Raw genomic sequence first — 13,616 nt, forward strand, 5'->3', positions numbered from 1 at the left:
CCTTGCTGCACTACATAGAGGGACCTCCGGACCAGAAAACTCGAATAGAACTTGGGGTTAGTAGAGCTATCGCCAATACTAATGGCAGTTTTGGTATCTGTAATAATAATCACACTGATCCTGATTCAGATATACTGATATTGGCAAAGATTGACACTGATTTAATCATTGTTGTTAGACTCTGTTAGAGACAGGAAGTTCTTAAAATTTTGCGCATTGTGTTTATGACTTGCATGTTCCTATCAAACTACCAAAAAGTTATGTGCTATACCGTGCTATTACTGTGTTGCTGGATCAAATCATTGTTTATCAGGTATTTTGGGGTGAAAGGTCACAATGCACATACTAGAACAAAAAGAGCTTGGGGATCAATTGGGGCACAGCAGCTAATTTTTGTCCCCTAGTGGGCTGATGTTGCCGTACAGTTCTGAAATGGTTTCTTGCTGCAAAACCTCCTCATCCAAAAGTTGTACAATGTCAGAAATGAAACACTTTACAAAGAAATAATATTGGAAGAAAACACTGCTCTTTAGACCTTTGACAGCTTTGACATTTTATTGTTCCATTAATCATTTCTTACAGGTTTTGTAAGCAGTACCAACTTGAAAAGCCACCAACTGTTAGTAATTATGACTACTTCTATGATCCATGTCAAATCTCTTTCCTTTACATCAGAATGTATGTATACAGTATGATCCATTCAAAGCCATATCTTCATAGGGGAGTGGAAGTTGTGATGGAGACAGATGTGATGCAGTGCAGTGTCACATGAAAACACGTGAAAAGGAGAGAACAGTCTAAAGTTCTGGCAGGCCACACTTGGATAGGGGTTTGATTTTTCTGCTGGTGAAGATTCACCTACATGAACTCATTGAGGAAACTGTTTACTGTTCCTTCAGGTGTCTCCTCCAGAGGCTGTCCCAGGCAAAAGGAAGGCACCACGAGGAGATCAGGATCCTTGATCTCGAGCTCAATGTCGGTGTTGCTGTGAGAAAGTGATACAGAAATGACACAGATTTTTCAAGGATATTCATTATAAGTTCTGCAGCCAATAGGCAGTTGCATAATCCCTGCAATGTTAGTTCCCAAGTTTTTGTTTTTCTAAAACACCAACCTGAATAAGAATGGTGTGGACTCACTGAAGTACAATGTGGACACAGGCAAACATCCCATGGTGACAGACATGGAATAGTAGCCTGAAAAAGAGAAAGACAGAAAACATTCAAATCATGATGGTACACGTAACAACTCTGTCACAAATAAGGCACATGTAATATTTTACAGTGTCTCTCGCACCTTTCGAGTCTGGCATTGATCCTGACCATACGTTGATTTTCAGTCCCTCCCCTTCAATGGATGAACTCCCAGAGTTTAGTGTAGAAACGAACGTGGCGTCATCAGGAACATCTAGAGGATGCATCGTGCATTGCAAGGCTTTTTTCTCGCAGCTCTGGTTTTTGCTGTCAATCTCGTAGAATATTCCCTGCCAGATGTAGACACGGGATCAAAAGTCAAGGTGCAAAATAGTTTCAAGTGATCTGTGACCTTTATTAAAAGCAATAAATCACTTACCTCTTCAAAAAACATCAATAGATCCAAACCTACAGAGGTGTTTATGGGGTGGCTCTCGTTTGATCTGAACCGTAGTTTTTTGCCCATTGAATCGTAAGTGAATGCACCAAATGCCTTCACCCCGGCTTTTTGGGAGATCTGGTGTCATCCAACAATATATGTTGGATGACAAGAGAGAAAGAGAGGGGTTAATGCTATATTTCCAGTTCTTGTCCAGGTTCTATAAAAGGCCCAGAAAAAAATGAAAATAAAAAAATTTACCACAGTCATGAATCCTGTCATATTGGGTGAATCTGAAAGACAACAGTCAGTTGGTAGAGGGTACATTTGACACATTTTCAGATATGAAAACTATAGAGTTTTGTTTACTTTTGACTGAAATGGGAAATCTAATTATCTTGAAAGTTACCTAACACATCACCTACTCAAAATCAAGTAAGAAAAAGGAACCAAAATGATGGAAATACAAATTCTTACGACAAGGCTGATGGTGCTCTGCATGGGTGGTAGCAGTCAAGCACATGAAGACGAAGAGCGTAACAGCTGCGTACATTTTTCCGGTTCAGAGGAAGTCACAAAATCACCTTCGAGATGGCAAAAAACAAGCCTAAGCGCATCTAACTTTCAGTGAAGTTACTGCTGCTTTTATAGGGCTACAGACTGGTGCAGTCAATAACAATTGCATAAGAAGACACAGGATGATAGCCCCCTAGATTTCAAATATCAAGCTGTCTAAACATATTAGCCTCTGTCCCAGCAGGTGGTGATCCAATGAAAGGATTTTTTTAAGGCTGTCTTTTCTTTTGTGATTGTGCAGCTGTCCTCAGATGTTCTTGTGCAATGTTTATCTCTGCCTGGCTCACTCTTTCAAAAGCACCTTTCACAGACTTATATGTAAACAGGAGGTCATGTGGGAATAATGATGGAGGATAATCAAGGCTCATGCGGGAAATAGAGCTATCTCTAAATATCAATTTTTGGCTTTATTTAACTGTATGGTTAGTGATGACGACTTCCTATTTACAATGATGATAATTTAGAGTTATGTAGGCCTATACATTTAAAAAACATTTGATCAGACTTTTTGCAGAAACGGAAACCTGCCTTTGAACGATGACTCGTCACGTACTATACAGGTTAGAAAAATACGTTCTCTTTGCTCATAGTTGGCTGTAATTTCTCAATTAACATTTTATCTCACTTATTGTAATGTCTTGACAGAATTAGTTTTCTTCAGAGTCCAAAACTATCAACCTTACTTTGATTGGCTCTTACAATAAATGGCGACCCTGAGCTTTAGAGAGGAGAGTCCCTCGCCTCTGTATAACTTTTGATCTCTCTTTCATTTGACAGGTAAATGCCAGTTTTTCAAGTTGACCGCCCCTGGTGGTTTCCCCTAACTGGAATGTTATAGTTCTTATTAAACTCTTCCACTTTTGGATATTATTATCCAGTAATATCCAGTACTTTAAGAGAACTTACAGAGCCTTATGGCCCTTATGTAAATTAATATGTAGCAGGCATTTTATCTTTAAAATAAACTAAATCTTAGAGATGAAAGTGACAAAGAAAGAAAAAAAGACAGAAAGCAAAAGAAAAAAGAAAGAAAGAAAGCATAACACTTGGTATTCAGAAAAACATAGATAATGAAGAAAAAGCCAAGTGTATGGATAATGTCTCAACATGTAATAGAGAACTAACACATTTGAACTTCCCCACTGTGAGGCTGTATAGCAGGCTGAGGTCTTGGTCAGCAGTGTCCCCCTCTAAAGCACACGTACCCTTTCTTTTCTAGAAGTGATCCAAACTAAATAGAAAGCCTGGGGTGTTTATACCAGGTCAACTGCATGAGCCAGGTCAGAAATGTGTTGTTGTCACAACTACACTTTGTGCAGCTGTCTTTTGTTCTTCTGCACATCAAGATGTTCCTGCTGTGTCAGTGCTTTCAAGCAAACAACTTGGTGCAGTGTTAGCCAGGTGATAAACAGCAATAACTTGTTTATCTCATGTGTGCTGCATCTCTTTAGACCTGCCATGACCTCTGATGTTATCACAGTCTACAGCTTATTCTATATGTTAAAAAAAAAAATATATATATATATAGATGTGTATTATGTGAAAAAAATTTAATATTGCAGTCGGTGCCTTTTAAGCTTTTTAAAATTAGGGTATAGGTCTTTGATTAGCTCTATATGAAAATACCTAAATGGCTCAGAGACAGCTTAGTCATAAACACACGATTCACATGATAGTTCATTTACTATAAATTGAGTAAGAGAACTGATTTTCAGAATAGAGTAGATACTGTTTATTGAGGATGCATCGAAATAGGAAGGAAATGCATAACAAAACTAAAAGTTGTGCCAGAAACCACAAATGTGAATGAGACTGAAAATAGACTGAGAGTGAGTTCTGCACGTCACATGGGAAATTTAACATTACTGTATGAAGGGAATACGGGGGAGGAGGTTATGAAAATGAGGGAAGCCCTTCTCTTCATGCGACCCTTCCCCTTCTACTAACCACATCATGCCAATTCAAGAGGAGCATTTTCTCTTTCTAAGAGGAAGCGAGCTTATGAACAGTAACTCACCCACTGATCCACAGTTAATTACTCATCTCTCATTCTATAAGTTCTTATTTCCTCATGTAAAGTACCATAAGTGTAGAAGTGGCTGACTGCATTCATTTTTATAGTATCTCTTTTTGTAGATTTAATGACAGCATCATATTATTATCCAGAATTATTGGTTAGATAGTAGTTATGCTTTACTTATTCAGATAGTGTCATTGAGATCAAGACCTTTCTTTTTACATTCCTTTTTTTTTTTTTTTTCAAACAAACAAAAAACAAAAACGACATTACAGCAAGACAATTCAGTCTCACAATTCAGTCATCACACACTCACACAGACAAATTGACATTGACACAACATTCACAAATATCAAAAATATCAATACACCTGTAATGTCCCTCAGAGGAAGATGAAGAGTGTCTCTACCTGCAGTTTGTACTGCAATTGAGCACAGTACTGGAAACCAGTGTTTCCTCAGATCAGAGATGGCATGAGGATTGTTTCAGGCTAACCTCTCCTGTGATCTGCTATCATGTGTGTCCACTTTGAACTCCGTGTTAAATATTCACATCCGTGATAACTATCCAACTTCATTTAACTCACAGCGGTGAATCGAATGGCAGTGAGGTGAACAGTGTTCTGTGGGTTAAGGATAAGTGCCGCTGCCAGGCTTTGAACACAATCAAACAGATGGTCACATATAACACCAATTTTAACATCTCTGCACTGGCAATTTTAGAATCCATCTTAAAATTTTAGTGCTCACTTTTAGCGCACTACATGCCCAGGCCCCGGAATTTATTGCAGATCTTTTACACCCCCACACCATAAGTGCAGGTCTTAGGTCGTCTACCCTGGGTCTTTTAAGCATACCATGAACATGCTTTAAGACCTGGGGTGATCACGCCTTCCAGTCAACAGCTCATAAGATCTGGAATAGTCTTCCACTAAGTTTGAGATCCTTGGATTCTGTGGACTCGAAAAGCAACTAAAAATCCATCTGTTCAGACAGGCATTGAGCTAGCATTTGGTATTTTATGCTTTTAACCTGTGCCCTGTATCTGTCTTTCCTCTTGTATATTTCAGCTGGTGTTTTTACCTTTGGTTTTATTTGAGGCATTTTGATTTTAATTCTTTCATTTGATTTTATTTATTTGATTGTGAAGCACTTTGTGACTAGTGTATCTGAAAAGTGCTATATGAATAAACTTAGCTTGCTAGTGGCAGCAGAGTGAGCATGTAGGATATCTCCCCAATCCACTGTGGATAGTGGATTGTATGATGGTTTTCTGTTTTTAAAGGAGAAACAAGCTCTGTTATGGTATAAGAAAGCATTCTTCATCAGTTTTTGAGTGAGGCATTCAAAGTGCAGGGAAATTAATCTCTATAAAGTAGATCTGATTTTTTTCTCAAGATTTCTCTTGTAAAATGCATTTATGTCGCCTCTTTAGAATTTAGAACAAACTGAATGAATGAAAGATGTCTAAAGGTTGTCAGAAGCAGACCTTAACCTAAACATCCTTGATAACAATACCTGTACAGAAATGTAATATACCCCTATATCAAAAGTGATGTTGCCATATATGTTACCTGTAATTTAAGAGGATATATTAATATCACATATATACACACCCTCTGGATATATTAAAATATAAGTTTATAACATATATGAAATACCCATAGTAAAATGCAAGTTTAACTTGAATGTTACTTATCAAAATACTATGTGTTTATATAGGATTTTTGTATTAATTTCTTATTAAATTTACACATACATGTCTATTTTTTATATTTACATATATAATATGAACATATATTGACAGGCTTTGGGATGGATATGTATTTACATAACATACTATATCTACAATATAAGCATACATATATAGACATACATGTTTGTATTAACTAGTATACACTATACACTGTTGCTCATAAAGTTGGAATGAAATATTTTTTACCTCTTTCCATGAAATGATTGTGACAATGTGATTTATTCTTGACAGATAAAGTGTATATCTTCTCAAAACTTTAGTAGTCAATCTCTTCCAAAGTGATTACTGATGCATTTAAATAGGAATAAACAGAGGATTGTGTCTGAAAACAAAATTATTCCAACTTTATGGGCAACAGTGTATATATGTCAATATATGAAATTGTTCCATATGTCATTTTTACATACATAGGCTATATATACATATATGTGCATATATTTCATATGTGGAAATTCAATACATGTACACATATTACATTTGCCTAAGGAAAAAACATGAGCTTACCCATGTAGCCTTTCCATGTTGTCCTGAAAAGCTGTAGTAGTGACCTCTTTTCTAACCAACTACACCATATTCTCAGCCCTATCATATCTACCATACAAGAGTCCCTCGTCCATTCAATAGCGTTTTAGTTTAGAGAGAATCTGAATCTTACAATTTTAATTCTAATAAAGATTTAAAGTTATTTCAAATGATTACATTTGATTTGGGGTATTAACTTACAAGCAACCATGTAATCATGTGTGTTGCAGTTGCTCTTTTATAGCAAGTTGGCAAGTTGACTTGTCTATTTCATTGACATAAACAAGAATACTGTATCAATGATAACATGAAAAGGAAAAAGTAAGATGTGATGTAGGTTAATTGAATTCACTTGGTCGTAAATGGCTTGGCGTTACAGAAGGTTAACAACATCAATAAGTAATAAACTGTAAATCAGAGACGGTGCAAATCATAGGCTAGTTTTACATGACTATAGGTCAGCAGAGAAAGTGAGCTTTGAACCCTTATAAACATTTACAGTAACACTGACAACTTATGGCTTCAGCTGTGCTTTAGACACAGAAACTGTTAAGACTTTCCTGCTGCCAAGCCGAACCAGCTCTGCCATGCCAAAGTGAAACCATACCACACAGAGGTAGGTTGAAACCACCAGTGTTTCTAGCAAAGAGGAATTTTCAAGGTTTTAATTCAAATTTTTTAATATTGTGAAACAGGAGTGTACAGGAAAGAAATTCAGCCCTGGACTTAAGCCCCTTAGACTGGGGCTGAATGTTATATAATGCACATTAACTAACTTGGCTATGAATAGTGAGTTCAGTCCCTCACATGCAGATGGCATGCTTTCATGCTCATGTGCACACTGAATGACGGGCATACAGAGGGGCCGGTGTTGTGCTGCCGCGCTACTTCAAATAGTGTTTTCCTCTCTGTATAATTATGTTGATGTAGTGCCTCCCCCTTGGTAGTTAGTGGTAGAATAAGGTTAGGTTCAGGTGAAGGTAAGGGGAAACACATACCAGACAGGGGAACACAACACCGGTAAAGAGACAGACAGGGTCAGTTAAAACTCCATGGATTTTTTGATGGTCCACCAGCCCACCAATGCAGCGGCCCACAGGGATTTATGCCAGTTTGCCCGATGGGCAGTACACCATTGTTTTGAAACTAATTGCAGGGCTTTTCTCAGAAAATTTCACAAACAAATCTCACCTTGTCACCATTTTGTCATGCCTGTTGAATTCAGAGAAATAACCTGATCCTTATTGAGGTGTTCTTGGGTTTTCTGACTCTCGTGGCTAAAATGAACCCTTTTTTTAAACTTCAAATAGTGATTACAACAAATGTGTCTGTCACTAGACAAGCTGCTCTTTTTGCTGTTGTCATAAAATATGTATTTAATATACTTGCATATGTTAAATATTTAGCTCTTGGATTTTGTAAAGTTCTGTTTAGGTCTTCATTCTGAAAGTGTGAGATGGCACATCTGATCCCAACAGGTGATTTAAACAGTTAGTTGTGGCAAGGGATGTTCATGTGCCTGTCAAATTCTCTGAGAATGCACATGCTCTTTACTGTGTGGACTCAGTTGGGGAGAGTAGGTGTGAGTTCATTAAGCTCAAAGAGGAAGAAGAAGAGTTTTTATTAATGATTTGATTTGAGTTGAATCCAACAATTCTTAAATGTGAAGAGTTTGTTTTTGCATAAGTACAGACCAAAGAGGCCCCAGTGATCATCAAGCCATAAATTATAATGATAGATAATCTAAATCTGTGTATCTAAATGCTGGTAACTGAATGAAGTGAAAGACAAGATCTTGCAAAAAACTGTTCCTCAGTCCTCTTACTGGTTAATGCAGGGATGTTAAATCAGCACCCCTGTATTTAGTACACTTAACAATCTACCACCAGACAAACAGACATATCTTTAATGGCATTGTAGATATTTCAAACTAGATTTCCTTACTGATCAATAAATGAAAGCTTTAATCATTGCAGTATTTTGTTCAATTTTCAACATGACGACAGAATATCCCCCAGTTGTCATTCCTTTGAATGTAAGGTGACTTCCAATTTTGTACGCACATGGATTTATCATTGGTTGGGAATTTACCTCAAAAGAATCATCAACCATTTCATGGTTGCTAATTTTCTGGAAGAGAGAGTTGTCTCTTACACATGAGGAAGAAATTGATACTTTCAATAGCACTTTCAATTACATACACAAGAATACTTCTCTGCACGATCAGACTTAATAAAAAAAATTTTATTTAAGGGCCAGCATAAAACTAATGAGTCAAATGTACTGTAAGCTAGAAGAAAAGTTATGATAAAGCTCTTTGTGATTTCCTTAATAATGATGACTTCGCATTGGCAGCTGTGATTAGAAACAGCCTCAGCAGATTCCTGTAATCAGCTTCAGCTTCGGTTTGCCCCTAGACCTAGAGAAACACATAATAATGATGATAATAATAATAATAACAATAATAATAATAATCATCATCATCATCATTATCATCATCATCATCATCATCATCATCATCATCATCTTTATTTGAAGAGAACTATCAAAACAGTTACAAAGTGCTTCACAGAAGGATCACATTAAAAACCACCGATAAAGAAAAGCAAACACAAAAACATTTGGGTAAATTAGGATATTAGAAAGTAGAATAATACACAAGCAATAAAAACATTCAGACAAAACTTAGATAAGGGCTCCAAGTATCTCTAGTTTTAATCTTCCCATATGCAAATGTAATATATACTGAATTTCCATATATGAAATATATGTACATATACTATAAAAACATGTAAAAATGTGTATGTATGAAACCAATTAGAAATTGGAACAATTACATATATATTTGTATGTATGCTTATATTGTAGATATACTGTATGTTACATAAATATATATCCTTCCCAAAGTCTGTCACTATACGTTGGTATTATATACATTAGGGTCCAAAAGTCTGAGCCCTCTTTCCTGGAATGAGAAGATAGACATGTTTAAAATTAATGAGAATAATTAATAGTAATAATAATATGTTAATGAGAATACATAATAGTTCATTGGGAAAAACATATATAAGTACATTTTAAGGTATATTGTCATAATGTTAGATACTAAAAATAAACAAATATCACATAGATATTTTTAATATGTGTACATATAAAAATGTATGTTATAAACTTATATTTTCATATATCCAGAGGATGTACATATTTGATAATAATACATCGCCTTATAGGTGAAATATATGGCAACATAACTCTTGATATAGTGACATATATGTCATATATTACATATCTGTATGGGTTAATAAAAAATGTGAATCAGAGAAATGAGGCTAAAAAAATATGTGGATGTGAATGGAGACAGTAAAATATAGCAGATTATAAAACTTAATTATAAAATGTTTGTATATCGTTAAAAAGAAATCTTATAGAGCAAGTTTCTAAACCCACGTTACAAAGTGCATTACACAAGGCAGCAGAATACAAAAAAGTCACTGTCTTGAATTGTGGAATTACTCTCAGGGGATTCATTCTTCAAACTAGAAAAATCAAGAAATGTTCTGTAAAGAAATATTTCATTTGTCATAGTAAAAACAATATTGCATTAATATTAAATGTAATGACCTGTTTACACTTCAGATAACTGTGTGCCTACTTGCCCTGCTATTAGGAACTATGATAAATTACTTATTTCTGATAAAGACAGTCAACGACAGGGGCCTTTTCTTGAGTGCTTTTCTCTGTTTTGTTTTGTTTTCTTGAGATTCTGAATAATTGCTTCGGTCATTACTCATCTGCATCATGAGACTCATGAAATATTCCCTTAAGATGCACAGTCAAGACTGAACTTTGCTGCCTCTTGAAAAAAAAAAAAGAAGTTTCAGATTTTAGTCATTTTTAACAGCTTGCCACTTTCGCTGTCAGGGTTGAATGACTATGACAGTGCACATTAATTCACATTCCTGTAAATTCACCAGTGTCACCCTTAAAAAGAATATGAAATTAAGGCAGTTATTAAAACAGTATATGAGCATGCACATCAATAATTAAAAGAAAAATTGAGATACAGTATAGTTCACTCTGAAGATTTTACACACAGGTTCCCATTTGCTTTCTTTCCTCATCTGTCAGTTTTTCTGTGTGATGTTAAATATTAAATATATTGAAGAGGTGATGCATCTTGAATACACAGTCATACTCTGTACTTAAAGCCACAGGGACGTAATCACATAATGTGAGAAGAAACTGTTTATTATGAGTTAAAATAATGTGGTATTATCGACCAGGACAACCTAAACCTTAAATCAATTCTCCTGAAAACACTCATTCCACTCATGCCACTGACAAAAAAAGCAGTTGTAGATGCATTTTCTCTGTAGCACGACTGACATCAGCTAAAGGGAGGACAACCTAATGCTATATTAGGTTTCTTACAGGACAATTTCCTCACTTCTGCCTGAATCATATTGGTGACCACAAGATGCTGAAACAGAGTGAGTAAGAGAGAGAGAGAGAGAGGAAAAACAAGAAAAAACTCCAGATCTGTTAGAAACCGAAAGAAAGATCACAAATATATAAACTGTTTGTGAGCGTCACTAAAGCATGTTTGTATCCTCCTCAGAGTGGCGTTCACTGCACCTCCAAGGTAAGTCCATCTTGAAAATCTTTGATGGTTTGAGCATTTGTCGGTGTGTTATCCTGGTAATCATCGGAATTGAATTATTATTTTACATATACTTTTTTTTTTTTACCATCATCATCTTCCACAAGCATACTATATGTAATGTGTATTAGTGGCAGTGCACATTAGTGGAAGAAATTGTTAGAGACATTTAGTGTCTCAGTCAAACTTCAAGTAAAGGTTTGTCAAACTGCTGCAATGTTTCTGTATGCTTGATGACATGTAGTATTCTATAACTATAACTATATTATTCTGTAGAAGTGAGTGAGCTTTTGTTATCAAGAGACCGTGAGAGAACACTGTCATGCTTTCAGTGAGAGACAAATATGTTGACTCATCAAGAAGTGTGTGTTGTACCAACAACACATGATGCAACTGAAAAAAATGGTAAAAATGTCAAGGAAGATTTACTTTTGAATCTGACAGAACCAGGGAACCTGAAAGAAAAGACAAGACTTTAGATTTCTAGTTCTGGTGCTCAGGCAATGCAGTAGACCAGCAGTGAATGATGTTGTATGATGGCAAAGTCTGCAATCTGTAGTCTAGAGATTAGGATTCAGGACCTTGCATGGAGATTTTAGGCCACAACTAAGAAGACAATGGAAAAAAAAAAATGCTTCCTTCCACATTGAAACTATTTAGAGGAATCAAGACACTTCTGTTTCCATTAATGTACAACCAGACAACCAGACAAGCGGTAACTGAATTACATAAGACTGACAGCATGTATGCCATGTGTTGAGGGCTGCGGGATGTGGTATGGATTTTCTCTCAGAAATATTTATGGACTTCCTTTTCAGATACATATGGAAAATTATTGTTATGTTCCCATAAAGAGAATCAATGTAGTTTGTGTTGGAAGTGCAGGGCACCTTTTTTTTTTTTTTTGTGTTGTACACAAAAGTAATATATCTCAGCCGGTTTATACCTGAAAAGGAGATGTGCAAATTGATGTTTTGACAGCACTGATTTAATGTAACAGCATGTGCTTGTTTCAGATGACTGTTTGGTGGCGGGCTCTCATCCTCCTTTGCTGCATTCTGAACTGTGTGGACTCTGCTCCGTCCCCAGTCTCCCACAACAATGAATTTAAGAACTCGTTTCGTCTCACGAGGTCCAGCCGAACTCGTGTCCAGCAGCTGCTGAAGAAATATGTGAGTACTGGATAAAAACTCCCCACTCCCCTGACTGCCCACCACACTCCTGGCCAACTTTGTACACATCCAACATTAACTTTTCCAAACTACAGCTCTTTGATCATAACTATGTTTACTTTGATAGAAGGAGCAGCTGTTGGGCAATAAGGATTTTGAGGACAGAGGCCGACAGTTGAAGGACCTGCCATCACTTTCTACGGATTTCTACAGCTGGCTGAAGCTGACGGTCTGTATCTGCCTGTGTTTAAAAACAATCTCGTAGAGAATCACATTCTGGTTTTTATTCTGCAAAACACATTCTTAAAAGTTTTCTGAAAATTTCTTCCATTGTACATTTAAGAATTGTTTTCCATTTTGGAGAGAAAAAACCAGCCGAATGTTTTCTATTGCAGAATGTAAAACCTACCTGTAAAAAACTTGTAAAAATTTGAGCGGAATTCCCCTTTTAGAATATCAAACATAGAAAGGGGTGTTGAGTAACATTTTCATTATGCAATCAATTGATTGTCTCTTATTATGTGTTCAGGACTGGGAACGACTGTATGCTGCTTTCTGGGACATGCAGGCCTACTGGAATATGCTGGATTGGAAGAGAAAAGAGTTGGAGAGGGAGGAGAAAGAGCAGAGTGCAGCCCGCACCGCTTTAACTCGGAGCATAAACCACATTCAGCTGGATCTGAGGGACCTGATGAACCAAGTCAGCAGTCAGGTATCCACGGTCTAAAATCCACGTACATTCTGTCTCCTTTATAGCTCACACGAAGACTTAGGAGGAAGTGACACCAAGACTAGCCTGATAAAAAAAATTTGTTTTGCTTTCTACACCAGATGAGTTACATGAAGAGGTCCTGGACGAAGCCGACCTCTGCTCCGGTAGGGACGCCCTTGATCCCAGAAACCAGCTCCAAAACAGTATGGGACCGCAGAGTGGAGGGTTACATCATTCTGAGGGATCTAGACCTTTACCTCACCAAGCTGGCAAGAGACTTCCTCCTACTGTCTAACAAATCACACTGATGACTCAATACTGAAAAAGTGCTCTGTGACCCTGACAGCACATGCATGCACACAAACACACAAGAGGAAGAAAAAGCTGAACTGAAAATAAGCACCTAACGGAAACTTGCAATAACATTGATAACATTAATCAGGCTTTAGTGGTGCTGTCAGCACTTTATGTGGATCTCTTATTTGAGCAAGTTTGCTTTTTATACATAATGTATTCCAGTATATTTAAGGGTTTTCTTGGGTATTTCCCATAGTTTCTGTCTCACCTCTAACTGTAAGTTAGCAATAAGCTCACAGAACAGAGAAGAGAGCATCCGGTTTTTCCCCCCCA

At 36.7% G+C, this 13,616-nt stretch overlaps 2 protein-coding genes across 4 annotated transcripts; one reads left to right on the plus strand and one right to left on the minus strand.

The window, feature by feature from the left end:
* Positions 1-536: 536 nt before the first annotated feature.
* On the minus strand, positions 537-2,207 carry epd (ependymin). Its single transcript, XM_056397372.1, has 6 exons — positions 2,050-2,207; positions 1,834-1,865; positions 1,573-1,710; positions 1,297-1,483; positions 1,115-1,196; positions 537-985 (listed from the first exon to the last, which is right to left on the minus strand). Exons 1-6 carry the CDS (start codon positions 2,123-2,125, stop codon positions 859-861), a joined length of 642 nt encoding a protein of 213 aa, XP_056253347.1. The 5' UTR covers positions 2,126-2,207; the 3' UTR covers positions 537-858.
* A 7,082-nt stretch (positions 2,208-9,289) lies between these two features.
* On the plus strand, positions 9,290-13,541 carry LOC130182630 (uncharacterized). 3 transcript variants are annotated; one of them, XM_056397690.1, is made up of 5 exons: positions 9,290-11,084; positions 12,119-12,274; positions 12,402-12,503; positions 12,804-12,986; positions 13,106-13,541. In XM_056397690.1, exons 2-5 carry the CDS (start codon positions 12,119-12,121, stop codon positions 13,292-13,294), a joined length of 630 nt encoding a protein of 209 aa, XP_056253665.1. In that variant the 5' UTR covers positions 9,290-11,084; the 3' UTR covers positions 13,295-13,541. The 3 variants fall into 3 exon arrangements, with proteins under 3 accessions (XP_056253665.1, XP_056253663.1, XP_056253664.1); XM_056397689.1 differs by lacking the exon at positions 9,290-11,084 and adding an exon at positions 11,816-11,877; XM_056397688.1 differs by lacking the exon at positions 9,290-11,084 and having other exon boundaries at positions 11,530-12,274.
* Positions 13,542-13,616: the final 75 nt, after the last annotated feature.

The sequence above is a fragment of the Seriola aureovittata genome, chromosome 15 (assembly GCF_021018895.1).
Source record: "Seriola aureovittata isolate HTS-2021-v1 ecotype China chromosome 15, ASM2101889v1, whole genome shotgun sequence".
Taxonomy (NCBI): Eukaryota; Metazoa; Chordata; class Actinopteri; order Carangiformes; family Carangidae; genus Seriola; species Seriola aureovittata.